The 26,340-nt window shown below is 37.4% G+C and overlaps 1 protein-coding gene across 1 annotated transcript in view; it reads right to left on the reverse strand.

Annotated features, from left to right (window-relative positions):
- Positions 1-1,362: 1,362 nt before the first annotated feature.
- The window catches only part of SAMTOR (S-adenosylmethionine sensor upstream of mTORC1), a 34,703-nt gene continuing 9,725 nt past the window's right edge, over positions 1,363-26,340 (reverse strand). Inside the window, exons 2-5 of the mRNA XM_084282921.1 lie at positions 24,302-24,443; positions 15,235-15,408; positions 9,611-9,725; positions 1,363-4,635 (exon numbers count right to left, since the gene is read on the reverse strand). Coding sequence (XP_084139047.1) covers positions 4,006-4,635; positions 9,611-9,725; positions 15,235-15,408; positions 24,302-24,443 — 1,061 coding nt within the window. The 3' untranslated portion in view covers positions 1,363-4,005. The remainder of the gene's footprint in view (positions 4,636-9,610; positions 9,726-15,234; positions 15,409-24,301; positions 24,444-26,340) is intronic.

Raw genomic sequence — 26,340 nt, forward strand, 5'->3', positions numbered from 1 at the left:
GGAGGCCAGGGCGAGGCGCTGGGGGGGGGAGCGGGCACCCCCGCCGCTCCCCCGCGGTTAGAGGAGGTGGGGATGGGGGTGCTGCGGCCCCCCCCGCAGCCTCACACAGGGAGAGTTGAGCAGAGGGGGGATAGGAGGGGGAAAGACGCATCCTGCCCGGCACACAGGCACAAAATGGAAGGTGGGGGGGGGGGGGGAGGCAGCCAGACACACGCCCAGCCTGCACAGGAACCCCTCCTAAACCCTCTTCCACATTTAAGTAAAACGATCCAATACTCCTAAAAATTATTATTTTAATCTGAATGTTTCCTTTAGAAGCACCTGCTACGGATGCTGTGGTAGCATCATGAAAAACTCCTACTTAAAGCTGTGTTTCTTTAACTGTATCTTAGGGATACACTTCAAGCAACTAGTGGTTGAGCTTCCTAGATGATACTTTATTTGAAACGTAAGAAAAAGGAGCTAAGTTTCAATGCAAGTTTGCTAAATGCAACCCTTCTAGAAGTCTTCCTGCTATTCCACAGGTATAAAACAATGAATTTGAAGTGAGAATAAAGGAGCAGGAACCTGAACAACCCAACTTTGCAAGGAATCAAAGATGCACTGTGCATTAATGGAGGTATGATTAAAAGCACTTTTAATAATCACTTCCAAAGGCAAGTCAGCAAGTCTCCCTGAGGCAGAAAAGGTTAGGAAAATTCTGTGAAACGATGCTTTTTAATCTTCACTGTTAAGCAAGGGATCCAGAACACATCAGCTAAGCTCCACAGTGCTAGGGGCACACTTAAGTTCTGCTGAAATTTAATTTTCTTACAATTTTGCCCTGATTACGAGACTTGCATTTTCAGTTCTTTGGGTTGCTTTTCCCACTGCCATCCTTTCACAGCACCTGCGCAACTCAAAACCATCATGTGGAGGAATACAGGGATGACTTCAAAGGGCAAACTTACCGCAGCTGCTGCAAAGATATTTCAGAAGGACAGAGGGGAAATTAAGAATCTCTATAATGGAAAGAGGAACTGTATTACTAAGTGGTCACACTATAAGTAGGCAGAAAATAAATATGATACAAGATCAACTAGAGGAACTCCAGAAATATGTCCATAAAGCTCATGTCACAACTAAGATGTAGAAATTTAGTACATGAGTTTCAACTTAACTTCTTTACTAGATTCCAGTTTATAAAACAAACCCAGACAAACCCAAGTGTTTTCTTGAAAATAAGAACTATGCATTGGTTTTATTGGGCTTCAGTGTAAACCAACTGCAAGAGAAAAAAAAAAAAAAAAAAAAAAACACAAAAACAGAACACCCACATATCAAAGAAACAGGTCTTTTTTTTTTTTTTTTTAATAAATGTGCTTTGTTCACAAAAAGTAGTGACATAAAGACAACAAAAATGCAAATACACTTTTTTTTTTTTCCTCTCCAGCACCTTAAGAACGAGAGATTTGTGTCATCTCTTGCCCAGTCAAAATTTTCAAACATTTCATAACCTAGAAACATTCCTCTTACACCAAAGCTAAATATCCAACAACTCCCACCATCACTAGTATTGTTCAGGGAGGTGTAAATATTTATGCAAAACTGACTTTCATTCTCCACAATTCACTGTCCCTTGTAAAAAAACAAAACAAAACAAAACAAAACAAAAAAAAAAACAACAAAACAAAAAAAAAAACACTTCAGGTATTTAGAATAAGCAGCAAGAAAACCAAACTGTTACAAATCTCAGGTCCCTAAACCACAAATACAATGGTGTCAACAAGCTGCCAAGAAGGCCTAGATTTTAAATAATTATGTTTTAAACTCTTTAAGGATAAATCTTGGCTCATTTGTATGAATCACAAACCGATTTACATTGGCCAATGCCAACATTTCTGTCAGCTGGTACGCAACTTTTTTTTTTTTTTTTTAGAGGAATATAAATTAAAATGCTAGGCAGACTTCAAAGCATGTGCAGATTAGATTTCTAAAAAACAGCTGAATTTATAGCACCAATAGTTTAACACTAGCATTGCTGGAGTCAGTGAAGGAAGAGAGGTTTTGACTGATGAACATTTTAGTGAAATGGTAAAGCAGTAGATGCAAACACTGAATTACAGCTGGTTTTGAATCTGTTGTATATTTCATTAGGTATTTTCCATAAAAATTAAGTCAACCATAATAACTTGTCCTTTTTTTTTTTTTTTTTTCCTAAACACAAGCTGTATGGGTGTTTGGTTTGTATACAACTATATCATTCAGATTGAATAACAGTTTTGAATCAGATGTTTGGGTACACTTTAAATTTATGAAAAGAGACACAGAAAGCTTATATTAAAGAATAAAGCATTGCAGTCCAGTTCGCGTTTGAGTGTAAGCAGGACCAATACAGTATGACTCTTTGTAGGAAATTGTATACAAGAAAAAACAGACAGGTCAAACTGGCACTTTCAGTGCAAAACTTCAATGGAAAGTTTTCATTTCTGTAGCAACTACTGTTAAATCCACACTAATACTTCAGTTTGCCTGGTAACATCTGTATTATAAAAACAACATGGCAGATTGAAATGGTGTAAGGTGTGTTTCCAACTATGAAACTTTACGCTGTATTTATATTTTCTACCACGTTGCTGCTGTCAGTCTTAAATCCATGATGTAGCACCTAGTTCCAATCATTTGTGATAGGCACTCACTTACAGATTTTAAAGCCTAACATTCAAATTTGAAAATCCTGGTCATTTTTAAATAGAGGGCAATCTAAGCTAAAGTAATACTGAATCCTCTATTTTTAAATGCTGAACAGATATTTTTTTTTTTCCTGCAAAGTACTCACAAATTTATTACACGATTTAAAAAACTTCATAAACATAAACCACTTGGTTTACCTTCTTACAGTGCAGACCAGCTTTCAGACAGCTATGGGGTTTTCATTTAACTAAAATAGAAGACTGTGGTCCAAATAAGCAAACAAAATAGTGTATGTTAACTTCACTTGTGTGGTCTGAATATGTCTTTTGTGCAAATACACGTCCTTGAAAATCTTGTGAAAATGTTCCTTTTTTTTTTTATTAAACAAAATCAGTCTGTAGTTATCATACAATTGTTCTTAACTGTAGACCTCCCAACTTAAAGTTTGTTTTTAAAACACATAAATAATTTACTTTAAAACATGACAAAAAACCCACCACCACTCCCCTCCCCCCAAAAAAAAAAAACGAAAAAAATACAGAACACATTGGGGAAATACTGATGTATGTTAGTGCTTGTACACTGAAAATTGCAAAATCATATTCCAGCTTTTAAGTGAAACAATTGTCTAGACGTACCATACTTCTCTGTGTCTGGGGGATAACCTCTTCAGAAACCTCACATCTATCTGCTCTTTATGCAATGAAATTACACAACGTGTATAACTATGGATTAATATATTCCAGTGTTTTGGTGTTATCTCAAGAGGGCTGCAATTAAAGTAAAATTAAATGTGCATTATAGTTTCTCCAGCCCAGGCTTAACCAGAGCAAAAGAAATTTTGGAAAGAGAGCTTTGTTCCATAATTAAAAAGGGACATGTGTAACCAAGCATCTTAACCTATCTGCACATTTAATTAAAGTGCAAATTATTTCTTCCTACGTATACTTCTCAGAAGCCCACCAACTCCAGTGCCTTATGCTCAACCACATTAAGAGTTAAAATATTGAAACAACATTTAGCAAATTAAATAGAATTCACACTTCACAGCACTAAAGAAAAGAATGGTACCTTTCTGGAAGAAAATTAGTGATACATATTCTAAAGAAAGTAACAGCAATTTATGCTATGACAAGAGTCATTTGCATAAAACTTGTATTTTTTTCACTTTCATACAAGAATAGATTTTAAAATTCAAAAGTAGAAAAAAATAGCAAACTCTGTAAACTGTTGCATTTTCTTTATGCAAACCGTTGTTGTGTGTTGAGCCCACGTTAGTATAGCAAAATTAGTTAAGCAAGAGGTTTTTGACTTAGCATGTCAACTACTACGTTAACTTAGAAGCAATATAGGATCTTCGAGCTCATAAAAAGGAATTGAACTAGACTGGCTTTCTCCAGAGTCTGAGTCATACGGAGCATCAGGTAGCTCCATAAAACCGTAAGCTAGCTGTTCATCTTCTGTATCTGATCGAACGTAGCAGGAAGTGTTGGAATACTCCTCATCCTCTATACTGTTGAAATCCTGCGGGATATACAACATTCCCGGATAGTTCCTGCTAACTAAGTCACTTGTTGTTTGAAGGGAGGTTTTCCTAAAAGCCATCAGGTGCATGTGAGAAAACTTGGAATACTTGAAACGTTTAAAACCCAAGGACTCTATGGCAATCTTCCAGCTTTTCATCATCATAGCTCGGCGATTCTGGTGAGATGAATCAGGAGTTATTACAAGCAATAAGCCATTTAAGACGAGAAGTTCGTGTGCCTTCTTGCAGCATATCCATCGTTGATAGGGTGAAGGAAAGTAAGAAAGGAGGAGCGAGAAAACAACGACATGGAATAGTTCTCCAGGTAGAGAATCAATAGGATTTTTCAGTTGCTTAAGAAAGGCATCTATAGCATCTTGTGCCAGTTGGAGAGGTTGCTGAATTTGTAGATTCAAGAAGTCACATTTGTATACGCTCTGGTGGATTAAGAAAAACAGAAAAACAAACAAACATCAAGGTTAGTTTAAAGAGCAAATACAACTCACACCCAGATAATGATCAATAACATCCTCTTCCATTCCTTGAGAGAATTTCAAGCCTGCTGAACATCCCTCTTGCTATTAAATCAAGCACTCTAAAACAGCAATTTAAAAGTAATGCATATTACTAGCTTTCACAGTTGCCAAGAATGATTTGAGATATGCAGCAATTTAGGGGAGATTTGATAGCTGAGAACTATTCATTTAAAACAAAGAAATGAAATAGAAAGCCCTAATAGAACATATCAAATCAACTATCTCACAATTGATTTAAGAAGTATTCCGATGAGTGTACGTTGCTCGTTTCCCCCAAATCCCATGCTTTCATAGCATATCATGCATTGCCAATCAAATTCCATGTTAAGGTGTGGCAACAGAGTAAAACAGTGCAATTCTTAAAATTCCGATCTAGACTATACTGGGTTTCAATTTATATCTTTTTATTTTTTAAACAAACAAACCTGAAATAAGTAAATAGGAAATAAATTCAACATCATCAGTATTTCCACCAGCTTTTTAAAGAATCCAAGAGGCTTAATAATTTGGTCACTTGGAAAAAAAAAGAGACGTTCCTTAGTGGTATAGAAAAGGGAAGAAACTATGGCAAGGCAAAATACATCAGAAAGTTACAGTACATTAACTAATTTGTAACAGAGATGAAGGTACAAGTTTTAACCTTGCTGCAAATGCAAAGCTTACCAGTAGACATTTGGGCAAGATAAGAGTTTTAAATTCATCATTTAATCATTTGTGTGCTCAAGCTGTCAAAGATTGAAAGTGACACCCTGATACAACGTACAAAAGAACAAATTCATAACACCCTTAATCACAGAGAACTCAAAAAATACAAAATAGTAGGCTATTCACTAGGCTTAAGTTTTGACATTTTATATTCAAAGCCTAGTACTGACTTCTCTCATGAAAAGGTATTGAGATACAAGGCTGCAACTTGATAGAAACAAAAATTGTTATTAATGCTTACAGAACATGCAGTGAAAAAAAAAACAACAGACTGCTAAACAGCTACGTGAATATTAGAGCCGAGACAAAACATTCTCCAGAGCATATCAGAAAGGTGGAGGCAGACCTGCTGCATTTTCATATCCCCCTCCCCAAAGTATTTCTAACATATTTTATGAAGCGATATTAAACAAATCAACATTATTGCAAAGGTATTCACAAAGCAACTGATATGCACCGTTGTTCCCAAGTAAAAGATAACATTTCTGTATATATCAAATCATTCTCTCCAGAGAACATGCAGAAAACTAGAAAGAGTAAATCAATCTTCCAAAAATTTGTAATTTACTTTTCAATAGCTTTAATCTTGGCCTCTGATGCAGATGAAAAAATAATTCAAGAAAGATTGCAATTAAAATTCCTTGATCATCGTGAAATAATTACAATCATATTTGCAGGGTTATATTCCGCTTCCTTGTACTATTTAGAACAGGAAATCAACAGTAGTAACTTCAGGATATATAGTAACAACTTCAGAAGAAAAGTGCTTTGGAATGTAATTTTCCAAGGCAACATGCTAACTTTGCTTGGAAGGAGAACTTAAAGGCTACACATACACAGCTGAAAAAAGTTTACACTGCAAGCATTTCTCTGCAGTAGGAAGATACTAATAAAACAGTTATGCAGAAGAAAATTTCATGATTAAAATATGTTTCAACTGGAATCTGAACTCTGCAAGGCAGTTTTATGACAAAAATGTTGCTCTGCTGCTAAAGTGGGGATTGCTACTCTAGATGGACAAGTCTTGAACTGATCTTACAATCTTTCTAGACACTGAAACAGCCAACTCATATTTCAGTGCATACATTGACATTTAAGAACTCAATCCAACTTGTCTTTTGTCTTTCTTAACTTCAGTACCATTCCAGACTTTTTTGTCTCAGGTTGTATTTACTCCAATACAACATCTGCTGTATATTCGGCTTGTTTCCCAGCTCTATAAAATTGTATCGGGACTTTCACCAAATTGAGATTTGCCGTTCATTTCAATTACAGTGTTCTCCCTTCCCCTGACAAGTAAACAAGATAAACTCCTGTAGGAAAATAACAGCTGCTAATTATTCTCTGGAATATTTGTGCCACCGAGTGTTTGAAGGAGTGACCAACAAAAGCACCACTCAAGGAGAAACTTGTTCTGCTTGCCTTAGTCTCTCTTCCCCTTGAGCAGCCCCCCCGCCACACAAAGCACACACCTGTTTAACAGAAATGTATTTCTGCATTCATATCACACAGTTGCATTTTCTGTATAAAAACATAGATTCTAAACATTGTGAAGACATTTGTTCTTTTGTTTATGATTTTATGATTCTTATTAAATAAAGATTTTAGTTCCTCTGACAATGTTTCAATAACATCTTCAAAATTCCCCAAATTATCTGAAGTATCTTACTCAACTGCTACTTCTATATCTAACATACTTATATACATAGTGGATTAGCCTATTCTTATCAGTACATAATTATTTAACTCTTTATTCAACAATATTTAACAAACTGACTTCCTAAAAAGCCTCTGTGTTTCAATTTGTTTCAAAAAACATTTTAGTATCTTACGTAAAAGATCAGCTAAGTGAGGAGGTTTTACAGGTTCTTCTATTTTCAACTTCAACCACTAAGTTACTGCATTGATTTTTTAGGTCAGAAGGCAACATCAACTCCCACAAGAACCCTCTGGCTGTTATTCTGAAATCTTACAATCAGTGCAGACAACTGCTGGCCAAGAGATAAATTTATTCAGGGTACGCTGCTGATGCAGCTCAAAGCAGAGTCATCCCAAACACCAGCGCTTATTAATTCCAGTTTGGAGGTGGGCCTGAACTTACTACAGCAGTAGCATTTGAGTGCACCAGTTGTGCTCCTTTTTACTCCAAGAACGCTAGCTAAGTTGTGAGGTGCCCTGAATACACCAAGGTACTACCAAGAGGATGGCAGTAAGAGAAGCTGGTGAACCTGAGGCAGGCCTCACAGTAACCATGCTGATCTGTATGGCAGTGCTCCAGTGAGTTCCTGTCATCAAGGCATGTTGCTATGTCGGAATGCAGGAAATCAATTATCTTATCGTTCGACTGTACTGGGAGAGAGCCTGAAGAACTGGTTAGTACACAGATTACACAAATGCTGACTACCCCCTCTCTTCTGTTGTCTGGTCTGGATTATTTGTATTCCTCAATTACATCCACAGAAGCAGCCTTTCTAGATTTTTTTCAATAATGATTTTGGTCACTGTAAATTTAAACTTATTTTCTTAAGAAGAATTTTTATTATTTTTTTTTTTTTAAAGAAAATAGCATGACTGAATACATAGTAAACTATTACCTATTTATAACCTCAAATTAATGGTTAGACTCGTGTCACGTAACTTCAGGTGTCCAGGCTTCTATTACAGTCACTGTAGAGCTAGTCAATAAAGGATCAGAGATCATGAGATCAGAACACAATTCACCTCACTGTGAAAGAGGAGATTTTTAAGTTTCGCTGATTCTAGTTTTAACAGAGCTGCACTGACTAATTTGAACATAGAACCTTGGATGTAGACACCCGGGCTGCACACATCTCAGCTTGAAATTTACTTGCCATATACTGCCATTTTAAATTACTTAGGCTGCCACTTCACAATGGCATTTATCTTCTTCACATCCCACATCATGAGCAAGAAACAACCCTATGCTGATGTCCTACAGCATCTCAAGTGGCAGCAAGCAATTGTGTTTGGGCAACTGATGCCTATTCCTAAAATTAGGCAAGATGAAGTCCATTATTAGTTGCTTTGTGTTTTAGCTGAAACTAGCACTGAGTTACTTTAAAAAGCAATTTATATGACTCAAATATTTGTAAAGAATTTTTTTTTTTTTAATTTTTTTTTTTTTATATATACGTGCTCAGAGATAAACTAGGTGTTAGGAACTAAACCTGGTGACCACAACAAAATGCCAATTATTTTGCATGTAAACCACGCTGCAGCAAACAGAACACTCACTATTTTCATGTTAACTGTATTACTGTACTCGTACCTGTCAACACCTAAAGAGAGTTACCTTAAGCCACTGATTTTAATTTTACGCTATTATAAAAATTCAACTTTGTAGAAGTTAGCAAGATATGTATGATCAAAGGTCTCACATTTTCTGACAGAAATTCATTCCTTTATGTCTCTTTTCTTTTTTCTACTTTGTCATTTTGCCTGGTTAATAAATACTGTGTGCCTGGTTAATAAATACTACTAGGACTGACAAAAAAAAAAAAAGTCAGATCAAGAGTGAAAGACAGAAGAGACACAATTACAGCAAAGTTAATACAGTTGGAAATCTTACTACATAGGGAAAGTGAAACAATTGTATTGTTTGCATTACCCCAAATGTATTACTCACCTTACAAAGTTCCCTAAACAGTAATCTTGTACTCAGAATTACGGTTTAGTATCTGTAGCAATAAACTGAAAATCCCCTTTATAGAGCACTTCTGGTTACTAAAATTCCCCATAAAAAATACATCAAGTAGAGGTAATGATTATTTCTTTCTGTCAGCAAATGCAGCTTACCAGAGGTTCAAGCCTAAGCACAAGCCTACTCAATTTTCATTTATGGCTTTTAAGATGCAAGAACTCACCTGAGACTGCATTAAAAGATGGCTACTGAAGTTTTTCCAGTTTTAAGATGCACAACAGCATTATAAAGGCACAACTCTTGAACAAAAATGTATTTTAAAATCAAAGCTACAGTTAGCTATTATTTTGGAGCCTGTTCATGGGAATGGATGTAATAGAAGGACCACAGTTCCTTTTAAAACAAAGACATTTAGGATACATACTGATTAAGTATTAAACACAGCCATTTTGAAGCATTCTAAAATATCTGAGAGCCGAATTTATATCAAACATAGTAAATGTTACATACCTCAACAGCTGGAACAATATCTATGCCAACTGTCAGAAATTCTTCAAACTTCAAAAATGGATTAAAGCAGCTACCAACGTCAAGTAATCTGATCTTTCCCAAGGAGTGAAGCAACCTAAGAAGCAGCAAGAATTCAGTTTTATGAAGTGTTATTTTTGAAGCTATATTCTGAATTACAATTTCAGATAATTAATGCAAAAGAAATTCTTGTTGAATACTATGGTAGTGACTAATATAAGTGAATGCCTTAATTGAACTGCTGAGACGTCTAAAGAACCAAAAGAACAGTAAAGCAGATGATCCCCTCAAGCTGAAAAATTAACCTTAAGCACACCTGTAATACTTTTACTTCATAGAAGGGCTCAGGTTGGAAGGGACCTTAAAGACAATGTAGTTTCACCCCCCCCCCCAGGCAGGGACACCTCCCACCAGACCAGGTTGCCCAAAGCCCCATCCAGCCTGGCCTTGAACACCTCCAGGGATGGGGCACCCACAGCTTCTCTGGGCAGCCTGTTCTGGTGCCTTCCCTGCCTCTGAGTGAAGAATTTCCTCATAACTTGGGTACTTAAAGTAACAAAGTAAAATGGCAACCAGTGTGCCCGCTCATCATGCTGATCAGTGATTTCTCTACCACTTTATGTTTCCCCACTTACCTTTTTGTGGTACTTATTGACGTTTAAGCAACACAAGTCATTAGAGTTGAAGTTTCAGGAGTACACAAGAGAAAATGACAGCACTCCATGACCTACCTACTCGTCAGCCCCATTTTAAAGGGCATCCAAAGTCAAGTGTCATAACTGGTTTAAGCAGAGGACATCCACTGGTATTCCAAAGTAAACAAAAATATCCCTGAATGCGAAAACTTTTTAGACATTTTGCAGGGAATAGCTAAAATATTCTATTAGCTTTTTTTTTTTTTTTTGAAAATGGACGTCTGCTTGAGCTTCGCTCCAATTTTATTTTCAATGGATGCTATGAAAGTTGGATCAATCCGTACAGAACCACAAACTCAAAAACTGGCGAGTGAAGTTGGAGCAGTAGCCACTTGGACGGACCACAAGTGCTCAGGAGTTTGAATTCCTTCTATTGGACCGTTTACAGGACTATAGCTAAGAATTTCCCGTTATGTTTTGTAAGAACTTAGAATACCCAAAATCCATTAACGGAGGCAAACAGAAGTGAACTCATAGCTTTCACAGGGAAGAGACTGATAACTTTCCAGTAAGTGAGTGTTGCTTTTTGCTTCAAGTTTCTGTAGCCAATTCTAAGTTGGCACCTTCCAAATATCATTTGTTGCCTTTCTGGGAAAGATTCAGCCCTGAAGAAATGTAACTGTAAAAAATTTCAGAAACAGATCTACAGAGCTAATGGAGTCCAAAAAAGCCATAGCTGTACTCACATCAAAAATAAAGCTGTGAGCAATACCACAGAAGTTTTTTTTTTTAAGAAGCAGCATCAAAGTTCTCTACGTTCCTCCCAAAGCTCTTCCTTAACTTTCAGTGACCTACCACGAAGATGTTAGAGAAGCAAGAGAAGATTCCTTGTTGCCTTCAGCTGAGTAACACTACCAATCTTTCAGATTTTCCTTCTACATAGCAGATATCCAGGGAATTCTTCCGTCCAACTACCAGCACCACCAAGACAAACAGCACAACAACTACCTCTAACAATCAGTTAAAACCACACACGTTATCAAGCTACCCTGTAAGGCAGCTGACACTGAGTGGGATTTCAAAATGAAGATGATTGCAACAATTTTTCCCCAACTTGGATGCCAATGACAACGTAATCTGTGCAACGGATTGAATTACACAGGAGGACCATTCAGCCTAGTGGCAACAAATCATAAACGTGGGCTGAAGTCAAGCAGCGTCTTTTTCCATGTAAGGTCAGCACTTCTCAGAGCAGCACTCCTCCTTGTCTAGCAAATACAGACTAATGGCTCAGTGTCTTTTTCATGCCAAGTCTAATGGCTTTTTCATTCAAATACATGTCTATATGTACACTAGTGTTCTACATTAGTCTAACAGTAACAGCAAAATAACTGAAGATTCATTTTGCTTCCTGTGGTCCCATGCGAGTTTGATTCTATAGTCCAGCTCAGAGAAAACTTCCCATAAAGAAGAGCAACAGCATCTTGAGTTCTCAACGTTTTCCATCTAAAGTATTAATGAAATACTTAAATAGACTTAATTTTAAGTAATGCAATATAGAACCCTCTGATTTCCAGGAGAACCCACTGCACCTACGGTGAAATAAAAAAATCACTGTGATGCATTCTGTTCCCCTCCTATAAAACCTACTTTTGACTCAGTGAAGAGGTTGCACCCCTCAGACTACTTCTGAAAGCATTAAGGCACGCTTCTGGATAGCTACACCTCTGCATCCCAAGCTGAGCAGAAGCCATCTCTTCTACACTAATGGACAACAGATCCCAAGACATTTGATGTAGGACAAAGATAAGTTTCTTCTTTCACTTTAATAGGTGTTCTTTCAATGACAGGTTTCTCTTTCATTCTGGTAAGACTACCAGACTCCAAATTCAGTGTGAATACACTTTAAAACCTCAACAGTAGCAGAGATTCAGCTGCTCGCTTGTGTTTTGACTTTCCTGCTGCTTGTCAGGTTGTGCTGCCCCTCTGAACACAGGTGCAATGAGTAACTTAGCAGTTTCCTGGCTGCCAATTCTATCTATTCAATCAGTAAGAACAGGATCCTAGTTAGGTGCTTCAATTAATTTTGGAGGTCTTCAGACCACTGGTGCAGACCTGCCTTTTTAAAAAACAACAAACAAACAAACAAAAACCACTACAACTCTCAAGTCAGATTCCTCAGTGAAAACATAACTGTCATCTAGATGACAGTCACTGATCCAGTGAGCCAATTACTGTGTTACAAAGGCAGTCTTGCTGAATTCACTGATAATCACCCTTCAACCCCATTTCCTAATGATTTTCACTCAAAGCAACTATATGGACAGTAAGAGAAATGCTTTGCACTGTAGGTAATCTCCAAGCACATCTTGAATTCACAGTTCTCCAAAGCACTAATATAGTGGCAGAAAACGTGAACAAAGATCAGGAACTGGTGAAGAAGTGTCCATAACCTGGAAATGAGTCCATTTTAAACTTATCTTACACTTGCTTATTTCAAGAACTTTATTCAATGGACTACAGTTCTTGATTATTAGCCCCTTAAAAATGTACATATTTTTAAGTAGGTGTCTTATAGGCAGGTGACATTTTCTCTTGGAAGTAGATGGAAACTAGAAACTAGGGTAAGTTATATAACCACCAGGAAAGTCATTGTATCTCCGTCATTAATCACTTCAAATGCTGACCTTCTAGTTTACAATTTTCAATTATCAGGCTACTATTTATCCAAGGATGGGAGGGGAATAAGAAAAATCAGAGGCCTATGCTGTTGTCAGAAAAGCAGAATGAAGCTATACAACTGGCTCCAAGTGCCAACACCAGCATATCTCAACTCTTCAGTGACATCCACACGTGCACTCCATGGGAAGGACTAGCTCGCTGAAAGAAGGAATGATGGCTTGACTGTCTCTTAAGGTACAACCTACCACCGGAGAAGAATCTATACAAGGTTAAGATTTTTACCATTAAGGATAAAAATCAAGACTTTAACCTGATAGAAAAAGATGACAAGACTCAAACAGAACAAAGGGAGAAGCTAGTAAACAGCAGATAACAGCCACTTTTATATTTCAAGACTGAACCACTTTGAAGTCCAGCTTCACAGCAGGTGAAGATGCAACATTAGACACATAAGAACTGTTCCTGGGATGGAAATACGTACTGGGGACAACATATTACCAGTCCTTTTCCACTTTTATCTGTACGTCCAAGTTAGTTATTAGTATATAATCTGTGAGCTTCACCAATTTTAGTCTTGCAAAGAGGTGAGCAACATGAGCATCTGAAAATGGCTTCAAAGTAGTTGAATGCCTGAGTAGCAGTACAATTTGCACTTCTGGTTCCCACAGCACTTCCTACCACCACCTTTGGGATCTCATGGAGTGCTACCTACTTCTCTCCGCATCTTCTGGTCTTTTTTTTTTGTTTGTTTTAAAACCACGGTGGAACCTTTTACTTCCGAGCTAACTCAGTGCTTACCAAGAGTTTCGGGTTTTGATGAAAATAGCGGTGATGGTAACCAATGACTTAGCTGTTGCAGAGCAGCACTTACACAGAGCCGAGGACTTTTCAGCTTCTGGTGCTGCCCTGCCAGCGAGGAGGCTAGGGGTGCACAAGGAGCTGGGAGGGGACACAGCCACGACGGCTGACCCGGCCTGACCAAAGCGATGTCTCATAGCATGTGGCATCATGCTCAGCAATAAAAGTTGGAGTAAAGGAGGAAGAAGGCAGGAATGTTCACAGTGATAGCATTTGCCTTCCCAAGAAACCACTGTGTGTGATAATCCCTGCTCTCAGGGAAACAGTTGAATATCTGCCTGCTGATGGGAAAGAGTGAACTAACTTCTTGTTTGATTTTGTGCATGTGGCTTTTGCTTTACCCAGGAAACTCTTTGTCAACCCATGAGTTCTCATACTTTTACCTTTCTCTCCCCCATAGCAAGCAAGTGGCTGTGTGGGGCTGAGCTGCCTGCCAGGGTTAAACCACAACAGCCTTACAAACAAAAATTAGTACTTGACTTCTATGGGCAGTGATTTATAACAGATATGTCCCGTTTCTATAAGGTACGTACAACTACTAAAAATCTTACCATCATTTGTTGCTTACTCCAGCAACGTTGCTTACTTCAGACATGTTACAGTAATGAAAAACCCTCCTCACAGAACAGAGAAAACTGGACCAGTTCTTACAACTGTCCGCAGAGTATGAAACAAGTCAAATATAACATTTCATGGAAATGTGTTTATGCATTCTTATTCCTTTAAACTTAAGTTATTCACAGCACACAAGGAATAGTCACAAACATGAGCCTTGTTTTTTAGGAAAAAAATAGCGTGGACTGTAAGTGAAATAGAAAAGCTACTCATGAATATGAAAAATAAAACTCTTACTTGAGTGAAGGTTAAAAACAAAAGTTAAAACTGTTGTTAGGGAAATACTTCAAGGATAGTGCAACTTCTGCAGAGCCAGTCGTCAGAACGCTAGCATATTTAAAATTAAGGGCTGTAATTCAAAATTGCTTTTGAAGTATGTAATTGGAATCAAGAGTTTCTTTGCAATTATTTATGAACAGAAAGTTTTAAGTACTCTGATATTTACATTTGCCACTCGGTACTTACATAAGCAATTGACTTTTCAACAATACTGAATAGCCATTAGGTTCTAACTTAATTAACGTCTCCCTTATTTCACCTCAAGCTTTAATATAAATTGCACTGCACAACAATGACATACAAAAGCAAAATTACTCTAACACTTAAATGGCGATGACTAAGATGTCATTCTCAAGCAATCTTTACTGCATCCACCAAAACTTATACTACAGCTCAACTATTTCTTTAAGCATGGAAATATTCACATGAAAATGCACTTAGAAAAACAAATGTATCAGACTTTTCTAATATATTATGGGGAAAAAAAATCTCATCACACAAAGAGGAAAATAAGCCTGGAAAACAAGTAAAACTTACTCTTCTGCTATAGCCTCATGATTTGTCAAGCCAAGACTCGGTAAGGGTTCTTCAATCTTGGGAGGCTGGGAAACATTTAAGGCTGGAGTGGTCTTTGAAGCAAGAAGTGCTCTTTTTTCATCTTTCTCAAGTGCTTTTCTTTTTCCCCCATTCTGAAAATATTCTCGGCATACACTGAAAAGACAAAAAAAATTTCACCAGAAAAATAAAACGGTGTTTTGGGTGATCACTGTAGACAGAACACAAGACAGAGGTTTAAGAGATACAAATTCTGTCATCTTTTGAACAAATATCAGTTTTACTGCAACTTTGGAAAGTCAGCTTTAGGAACGACGTGACACACCCCCCAAAGACAGATAGGTGTTTTATTTCCAAATATCAGGCTGTGAGTCACAGTTGCGTAAACAGACTCAAATTAACTTCATCTGGATAGGCTTTCAATGCAAGACAACAGATGCCTTGTCAGAACATCACCAGTGGGTAATTTCAGCTATCACCTGAACTCAGCTCTCTATCAAGGCATGCTTTCATACACGCAATGGTTTAACTAAGCTCCTCCTAAATGCAGGGACTTCTGAAACATCCGTGTCTTGCAGTGCACTTAGGGAATGTGGAAAAAAGTGAATACAACCCAGGCTTATGGCCTTATTTATACCTGTTTCTAATTTAGAACCCCCCACCCCCTTTTTTTCCGTTTTAAAATAGCATCTGCAGTAGTTGTATCATTGAAGAAAGCTTATTCTAGCTTTCGTTTTTTTCCCTGTTTAAGCATTTTGCTAATTAGGAAACTGAACAAAATATTCAGTCACGCATGAACTGAAAGGTTAACCAGTTTAAAGGAATGAACATTATCAAAAGAGTTAAATTGCACCTGCATACTTCAGCCAGCAGTCAGCATTACTGTAAGAGGCACGAGCATATGTTCCAGAGAATAACCGAATTGTTTTGTCCACAAAATACAACTAGAAATGGAAACAATTTGTTGCTGTGAAATTAAAAAGCCTGACTCACCCTGCACAAAGCAGTATTTTTAATTAGATGCACCAGCCAAGCATTTGCATGAGAAGTTTAACAAAAATAGTACTTGTTCAAATTATGTGTTCATAACAACGCATTTTTACGATACTTTCTTGAAACACATTCGATCTTCCTCTAAAAAAAGCTGCAGAGGTTTGAGGTAATGTTCCAGAAGACAAATCCAAATTTAATTTAGTAACACTTTATATTGTCTTTATATTATCACCTTATATAAAACACCTTATATTATCTTCATCGTGCTTTGTATTTCACATCCTAGATTCAGGAAAAAGACGTGTTGGTACAATATGGCAGGTTAAATCACAAATAGAGACTTGGAATACAAAGCCTTATCTAAGTGATGGTGACATTACAGGTAACAAATATACCCAGACTCTCCACCATAGACAACGTGAAGGAAAAAGTTAAAAGTGTCATTATTGTTGAGTTTCATAAAGAGAAACATATATAATCGAACAGGTACAGATTGAAGCCACTTTACTCCGAGCTGTCAGGGAATGACCACTCTGCATCTGTACACATGTAATTACAGTAGCACATTACATCCACGTTATTAGTTGTTGCTGTGAAGGAAAGAATGAAGTTACCTTGTACACATCTCTGTGCTGACAGGCTTAAATGGCGTCAAGATCAAAACTGACCCGTGCCTAACAAAATCAAAGTACAAGCAAGTTTTACTTGCTTAAGCAGGCCCTAGGCATTCTTGCACTAAATATGAAAAGTTTAAAATGCAGACAGTAACCTTACGGTAGTAAACAGCTATATGAGAAACAAACATAGTAAAAATTATATTCATAGTCAACAAGTTTATAGTTACAATTCCTCAGTAACCAAAGCTATTTTCAGACCAAAGAGAAGCTGGGTGGAAAGGATGCTAAAGAAATCATAAGATCCACATCTTGGCAGTATTAAGCAAGGTCACACAGAAGCAAGACCAGCAGTCCAGGCTACGATACTCCCAAATACATAAACTGTGAAATCACACCAACTCTATTAGAGACTGTATATATACAATTCTAAAATTAACAAGGTTAAAGAAATCTGAACTTAGGGGGAAAAAAAATTAAACCCCAGAAAGACTTGGATTTATTGCTGTTATGCTAATAAAAGTTGTATTTTACACTATATTGAACTATTTGTTCACAAGCATATAATCAATTTAGAGATAATGTCTTTCATAACTATTTAGCTGTGTGTCATTTAGTCAAAAGAAAACACAAAACTCAGGAAAATCCATTTCCTCACCCTGTTACAGCTACCTTACCACTTTGTAAGCATTTTGCAGTGTCTTAATTTTACTCTAAAAGTCTTTTTTCTTGTTACCTCTTCTTAAACATTCAGAAGCAACAGATGACTAAATACTGTCATACAGCTGCTGACACCAACAGGTAAATCAGAACAAAACAAAAAAAATCCACAAACTTGGGAGGAATGTATTGTTTCTTCTGCTCAACTATCGATGTTATCACCTTCTTCCGTCGCTACAAGCTGTCATGCTGCCCAGGTTAACACTGGTGAGCTGTTGTGCAGGAGAATAATCTACTTGCAAAATGTAGCATAACTTCTCCTGTCACTATGAAGAAGCTATTTCTTCCTCATAGTTGGTACTGCTGTCATTCAGTATTTCTTCCCCATTATTTTACAGCTCTCTCTCACGTCAGCTGAGTTCTGATGTCATGAAACACCAAAGTCAACTATGGTGAGAGGCACTGTCTACTCCTGGGTTTTCACTGCTGGACAAGAGGGGCTAGAGTCAAAAGGCAGCTGGAGATTGGGTAAAACTCTTCATGTTCAGACCCGTCTGCATACTTGTGCTGTGCCACAAGGAAGCACAAGATACCAAATCCACCCATCCAAACAAATACCCCCCAACAAAAAAAAAATTAAAAAAAATCAAGTAAGATAGCAATTCATAACCACTGAGGGTTTTCTCCCCAAGGCCTCACAGGAGCTGTCTCTGTACCTCACACGTATGATGGGGTAGCACCGATCACATTGGCACTTGCTGCTCATAGTTAATAAAATGTAAGGCACTCAGCAGGTTACCCTTATGGTGACTTGTTGATGTAGCCACAGGTTTAACTTTACGGTTATTAAAACCCCATCACCAATCACACTGTGGTTTTGAGTATGCAGTTACTTAAGACTCTGCATTTAACAACTGTCTCAAGTAATGAATAGACTAACCCTTAATTATCTACAAAGAGAAATAAAATGAAGGAATCTATTTTATAACTCTGAGAACTGCCACAGCTCCATTTTAACTGACATTTAGGCTTCCACTCTTTGATGATATATTAGCTCTACAATTAACACACTTGTTTTGAAGAATTGTGCAATTCAAATGCTACCTGAGCTAACACTTGCTACAGTTTACACAAACCAGCAGAATAAACTTTTCAGTTCTAAACTGTTTTAAGCTTGCTGGCAGGTATTGGTAAAGTGTGCAGTTCATATCTTTGCTTATACAAAAACTCCAGGTATTTTCTCAGTGAAATATGTTTTCGATACTTCAAATCTCAAATTATAACCAATTTGTTCATGGTGAACAGCCTCCTCTCTGCACCCTCTCCCCCCCCCAATCCCATTTAGGCTGGACACATATAGAAAGTTCCAGTTAGAGAGTATGATACACATTCATCAGATAAATCGTTTGTTCACACTCTTCAGCTATGAAAGAAAAGCTTTGTTGTAGAATACAGTAACCAAAACCACATGCTTCAATAGAATATAAAAAACTGAGGAGAGGGTCATGTTTCAAATCCTCGATTGCCAAAGAAACACCATACGAAATTTGAAATATGTCAAAAGAATCAGCAGTTATTCTTCTTGCCAAGTAATAACTAACAACTAAATTAATGCTGGTCACTTTTTATCTTGGCAAAGAGCAGTTTCTGATGCTGAGCTTTTTATGAATGCTTAAGAGTTTCAAGGAGACAGCTTTGCAGGCTAAGAACCGAGACAGTCCATCTTCTCTGCTTTTCAAAGAAAAGGTGAGCCTTACTTACGTTCTTTACACTGTTTACTAACCAGAATCTAATATTGAAAGATCAAGCTCAGTGAGGGTATAGAGAAATAACATACTTCCCAGAGCTGAAGAAAAGTCTAGACTTCTCATCGCGTCTACAAAAACTTTTCTTTCCTGCTCCCACACATTTACAAAGAAGCATACTAAACTCAACTAAACTCAACTGAAAGAACTGCTGGCCTGAAAAAAAAAAAAAAAAAAAAGGTTGAACTCTTCTACAGGTTTAACCTCTCCTACCTCATCCTGAAGAAAAATCAAGAAATGGAGAGTTCTTAAGGTCCCTTGGAGATGTTAATCATGCAGGATGGCTGGAAAACATTCTGCTGTTGTCATAAGCATCCAGATTTAGGTTAAGAAAATCCTACATTCAGCCTGTATGACAGCACTATAGCACTATGCATTACGAGTTATCTTAATTATATTTCGTTGAAGTTCAAGTTGAGAAACTTGTATGCAACCCATTTTCCCAATTTATTTTTCATACTTGTCTCAGTTCTCAGTATTTGGGACATTATCTTTTTGAAAAACACAGCCAGGTCTGTAATCAGACATTTCTCCCGTGTTGTGGCCACCCCCTCACCACAAACCAACTTCTGGAGGCACTATCCTTCACTACCTGAGGATTCCAAGAATCTGAAAATAGCTAGCAGTTACTGTATGATCAACGCTCTAATTAGCTCTAACACTCAAACAGATACGCTTTTGTCAGAACAAAGTATTTAAAAGGAAAAATAAAGGCTGTCATACAAACACGCACAATGAGCATTAAATCCTTTTTCTATTTTAAATAGTTTCCCTTCTCCTCTTTACCCCACATCTCTCCTAACTAATTCTATTGAAAGTGAATTGCTCAACTAAGTGCATTCATCAAAAAAGCTACAAAATGGCACTATAACGACTTCAAACATTAATTTATTCTATCCTCCAATCCCAAACAGACCTAGTAGTTATTTTCAAAGATCTTATAAGATCTCCTATGACTAAACAGCCTAGGTGATAGAAAAAAACACACAAAAGCAAACAAACAAACAAAAAAACACATTGCTTTTGTGGGAAAAAAAGCATCCCATGGGTGTTTCATATTCAGCTTGTGGTCTGCTACAGAATCCAAATGCTTTTCTAAAAGACTGACAAATAACCAATGACACCCTGGCCTGTATTTGCATAGTTGACAGTATTTGGTATAGTTAACATCATTATTAATCTTAGTCCTGCCCTCAGAGTGAGGATTTTTATTTGGTCCCATTTTCAAATTTTATGACCAGACTGTATTCTAGCAGATCATTAACAAAAATATTGATTAGCAATAGATGTAGAGACAGATGCTTACAAAGCCCATCTCAGTGAAACAAATATTTAAGATAAGGTTCTAACATCTGTTCTCCGGAAGTTTTTCCAAGCAGTTCTGCATTCCCCAAAAAGTAACTTCATCAAGACCGTATTTCTTCAGTTTACTCATAAAACTGTCAAAAGACTTTAAAAAATGCAGGTCTAGATAATGTTTTGTCATGTTAGCTATTTCTAGCTAGTTAGAATTGCAGATTCTGCTTTTTGTTATTTAAAAAAATAGCCAAGTCAACACAAGTCTTAACAGTGATGCAAAAGCAACAGAAAGAAGCAAACCTGCTAGTCTAGCTCATTTTGGTTTAACTAGAACCAGAACAGGCTGGCATTCACTGTCCATACAAAGGTTCACCAGGCACTATGACAGCAAAAATTAAGAGTTAGGACAATTTTTCAGGGTAAACGCAATCTTATCCCATTTCAGTTTAAGTTTTTTGTTGTAACAAAACTGAAATGAAAGAGAAACAGAAATGTTAGTTTCCAAATATCATTTGCTACTTTGCATTTAATTACTAAAGATATACAAAGAAATCGAGGGAAAGACAGCTCAGTGCAGTCCAGGCTTTTTACAACACCACCAGGCTGTATCTAGAAGGGGACAAGGTTTTGAGCACTCTTCCCCCATGCTAGAAACTGCATAGTATCGCTGTGGAAAGATAAATGAAAGAAAACTGGCCCTATACAATGCAGCAGATGGTCAACAGCACAGCCTACCCCTTACTGCTTTCTCTCTTACAGTTTCTAGAATCTCAATATGTGCAGTTATAAATAAAAAATAATGAAGTAAAATTGTAAGTTTTAGGTCACCTGGTATAAGCACTAACTTCACAACATGTATTTTGCCAGTACCTTCAACTAAACAACTAGAAAGACTTTCAAAATGATAACCTGGCAGGAAAACTATTCTTGATGCTGAGAAGAACTACACACAGCTTCTCTGATGGTTATTCTGCATCCATTGGTTTACTTTATCAAGTATCTGGTTATACAAGAACACAAGAAAAATGAAGGAAAGATTACCAAAAAAAGTATTTTTTTCATCTAGTGGAAAAAAACACTTTTCTGTTTCATATGTCTAAAAAGATCTTCCTTAAAAGGAAAACCAAGAAAACCCAAGCTATCCTTTCTTCAGCAGAGATACACCAGTGGTTCCCAAGCACTTTCAGCATTCCACTCACAAATTAAATTTCATCTAATACATCAGCTACCTTCCTGCTGTCATGATGACAGACAGTTAAAGAACCAAACAAAAACTTTCCGTGAAGTCTCATGCATGTGAAGTTCTCTTGCGTGCAATTAAGCAATTAGACACAAGGAGGAGTAAGGAAAACGGGGCCTGCCATCTGTCTGGCACACCTCCTGGTCCTTTGATAAGGAGGAAAAAAATTGCAGAACACAAAGCCAATCTGCTGTGTTTTGGTACAGAGCCATCCAGGCCTCAGTTTTCAAAAAATTGATTTTTTTTTTTTCTTCCCTGATGTAAAATTCCTGACCCCTGGACTTTACAGGCTGAAAAGGTCCATGTTTTAGAAGCAGCTTTATACTGAGAAAGAGCATTTTAGTGTCTCCCACCAGGTGGATTTTCTTCTTAGTTCATGCTGCAAGGCCCAGACATGTTTACTCTGTAGGGCTTGTTGGAACTACCAAAAAAACCCAACCACCCAACTACCAAACAAGCAAGAGTGTCAAAATGCCTCAGTACAAAGGACATCAACTGTTCCTCCACTGTCAAGAAGGAACATTATCCTGTCCTACAGGGAAACAGGCAAGCTTACCACAAGCTAGGGGAATACTACTTAGCAGAAATTACTTTAGATAATGTGCATATAACTTTACTGAAAAAGTTTCACATATCACTTGACAATCAAGGTGTAAAAAATATTGAGCAATGTAGCATGGGAATCATCAGTCCTGGGTCCAGTACAATCAGTACTTGCACAGATAACCAGGACAGTCAGTATTCCTCTCAACTGCTCTGCAAATGATGCCAAGCTGGACAGAAGAGAAGCTGCAAGAAATCTCAGTATTAGAACTCAGTATAATTTAAGAGTGCAATTTAGTAAAGAGACAAAGATCAACACTTCTACAGAAGTAATGAATAGCATAAATACCAGAAAACAACTCACAACTGAGAAAGCCCATAAAAAAGAAACTCTCAGTTGCAGATCAGAAGTGAGCATAAGTCATTGACACAAAACCAACACAACTGAAAAAGAAAAAAAAAAAAACACCAGAAAACCCATCAAACAAGGCCAGCTGCATAAAAAGAGTTTAATCAATAGTATTTCTTCATTTTACTTATCTCTAATGATGCCAGTGGAACACTGCGTCCAGTTTTGGGCACAGTTGTTTCAAACTGACTCACCTCTCTTGAAAATGAGACAAGGTAACACAAAAAACGCCCAGGAAAGGGTAAGAAATACTTGAATGTTTTCTTAACCTAAAGAATCAACAATTGATAAATAAAGGAATGGTTTTCAAATATTTAAGAGTGTTGTAGAGAGAAAGAAAATGAGCTTATTATCACTTGCTCCATTTCCTGCAGGCACAGAACATCTCAATTTGCTACCAAGACGACGGCAACTACACCAACTGTTTCACAGTCTCTGCCCCCCAATTTTTTTGTTCGTTCATTAGGCTCAAAAGACCTGTGTTACAAGTTCAAGTTTAGTGGTACCATGCCTGTTTTACCTCACTGTCTTTCCCTTATTACTTTGTAACACTCACCTCCATGGTGGCTATTCCAGAACTGGAACAGAATGGTACTTTGTTAATATTTAATCTATTTATTTTCAATCTTCAGTGATTTTAAAGATTGTAGGGAAGCTGGAGAGCTCCACCACTGCACCATTCTAAGAACAGACTAAGAGATGCCTACAAAGACTTAATGACATGTAGTTGATATACCTCCTCTAGGTCACATCATTTAAAAGAACTGTAATACGATGATGGGAAGGAAACAAGGTGTTCTAAACATCTAGATGACTGAAGTCACTCACTGTATGTCTGTCTCTCAGATGTACAACATCTTCATCTGTCTGAAGACAGTCCCAAAGGCAGGACCATGCATAAATTCTTCTCCAGGTCAGATTTCCAAACTACTGTGTTTTTTTGTTGTTGTTGTTTTTTGTTTTTCTGTGGTACAGACTCTATGGTATGCCTCAACTTTATGTAAGAATACTGAGTGACTGACATTTATCCCCTTGAAGTTTCCTCAGAGATTGAAATAGTTTATTTGAACTCGTTCCATGATTTTGTTATCAGGACGTGTAAGAAGTTTAAAATCCATGCACTTATATGCACAAATCAAACCCGAACTCTGTACATTAAACTTGAACTACACTTGTTACATTAGTTCAGTCTAGGTTCAGACAAAATTACTTCATTGGTATTTGCAAACACCTTCAGCATTTGATGGAAAAAAAACATTGTTGAAGATGCAATTGAGGTCTCACATTAGAAGAAACCATTCCATAAGCTATATATCCCTAACAAGCTGGAACAGTAAGACAGTTATTTGTTTCAGCAACCAATAAACCATTAACATTTTATGGAACAAATCTTAAAAATTGAAAAACAAAAAAACTTAAATCCTGTATTATAAAGAATTGCAAATAGAAATGTGCAATTACATCTTTCAAATACATTTAGGTTTACCTGCAACACCACTCAATCCGGCCTTCCCCTTCGCAAGTTTTTGCCCAGTGATTATCTGCGAGGTTTTTCATTGCCACAGCATATTCACAGAGAGTTTCCTCATCCTCACAGTGCTCACGCCAGATCTTATCAAAGTCTCCCACTAAAGAAAACAACAACAAAAAATTGCATGTTAGATACAACGCACACGTATCTAATTGCACATGAGATACGACAATTGCTGCTTTATTGTAGATGGCAAAATTCCCATCTTCCAATTAAAAGGAGTTATATAATGTAGTAAGAGATTGCTTTACCTGCATTTAACAACAAAAAACAAGGCCCTCTTTCTCTAGTTAAAAACAAAATTCCAGGTTTGGGAGATGGAAGGGACTATCAGGTACTGGAGAAGCTAGCAATATTCTCAGTATATGGATTTTGTTCAGTTTGTTCTATGAAATTAGAGTTCCCAGGAAGTTCTGCTTTCAGGTTTCTGTGCATAGCTATTAAACTTGACAAACAGTTTTAGAAATTAAAGACTGAAAGGCTTTGTAGTCACATTCCTGTTCACTGCAACTACCCTGGGTGATGTTACATGTAAAACTGCCTAACTGAAGGTTTATTCAAGGCTATAGATTTCTCTGGATACATTGGAAAAGGAATTCAAGCCTTCACAAATGTCTGCCTATGCAGTCAGTCTTGCCCAATTCGCGTCTAGGTGACAGTGCAGAAGAATCAAACTGACTACAGTCAAAAAATCAGATAAATTTGCCTGCCAACATCCAGGGACAGGCTTATTTTCACTTTCCTCACCTTGCTGAAAAAGAAGGCTTGCAGGTTAAATTCTGACACCTCAAAGTAATTAAACATCATGATTTTCCCACTTTTGCTGGGAAGCACCTACTTCTTGCTTTACATAATGTACTGTCAAACAAAAACAAGGTAAATGCCACTGGTAGCAAGCCATAATTCCTGCTGAGGTTTCTACAGCGTGAAAACTCTTGGTATACTTTTACTAAAGGACACTTCTACACTACGAAGGAGAAGAAAAACATGCTCATTAGTACAGTCCTCACTAATTCATTTTGTGTTTCTTAATCAGGAATGTGTGCACACACCTGGTATAAATTTATGTAGATCTGCAGAATATTTATCTACCAATTTTGCATCTATAAGCGGATGCAGATAACAGCAAGTTATTAAGAGTAGAGCTATATTTTAAGATTCAACTGACAAGCAACATGCTTTTAACAACATGGTTCCAAAACCAGTTTTCGCAGCACCTTACTATGAGAAAGAAACATTTACAAAGTGTATCCAAGCATAAGCCAGCTATGTCTGCTACAGACTGAAAGTAGCTTACAGTATGACTTGTCCTCATACCAGTAAGAGATTTGTTTTTCACCCATTTACGAGAACTCCTTTGATGTGCTTTGTTTTAATTAGCAGTAATAGATTTCTTCCTGTCCCAACTTTTATTTTCTTTTTGCGTTTGTACAAAGCAGTAATAACTGCTCTCCCCATCTGTCCTCCAGTTCCAGCACGACTGGGTATGACAGACAGCTGCACACTCAGAAGATCTAAGCCAGACATCCAGGTTTCTGCCTGTGTAAGTTTGGTTTAGGGATGTCACAACTATTTTCTCTTCTTCAAAAATAATCATCAGCACACTCATGCAATCATCAAAATGAGTCATCCTTCAAATTAGGTGTTTACATCGCCTTGGATGAGATGGCAGTCAAGATGGAAGGCTAGGAGTAGATGTGATACTGTTTTATTTAACAGGATAGGTGAGAGGAAACCCTCATATTTCCCAAACAATGCAAGTCTGGGGAGAGCTGCTCTATAGGAAAGGGCCTCATGTGGAAACAGTCAGGCAGGACAGGACAAATTCTAGTGCCAAGAGCAAGAAATGGTACAGACAGTGTCCTCCCTGGAAAGAGGGCAAAACGAGCACGACTCTAGGGAACTTGATTTCTTACATCAGAAGTGCTGAATATACACTGCATCGAGGCAGAAAGCACCAGCCCGGTCCAAAGTATGCTCTTAATAGCTGCTTA

Source organism: Netta rufina (assembly GCF_964035555.1).
Source record: "Netta rufina genome assembly, chromosome: 1".
NCBI lineage: Eukaryota > Metazoa > Chordata > Aves > Anseriformes > Anatidae > Netta > Netta rufina.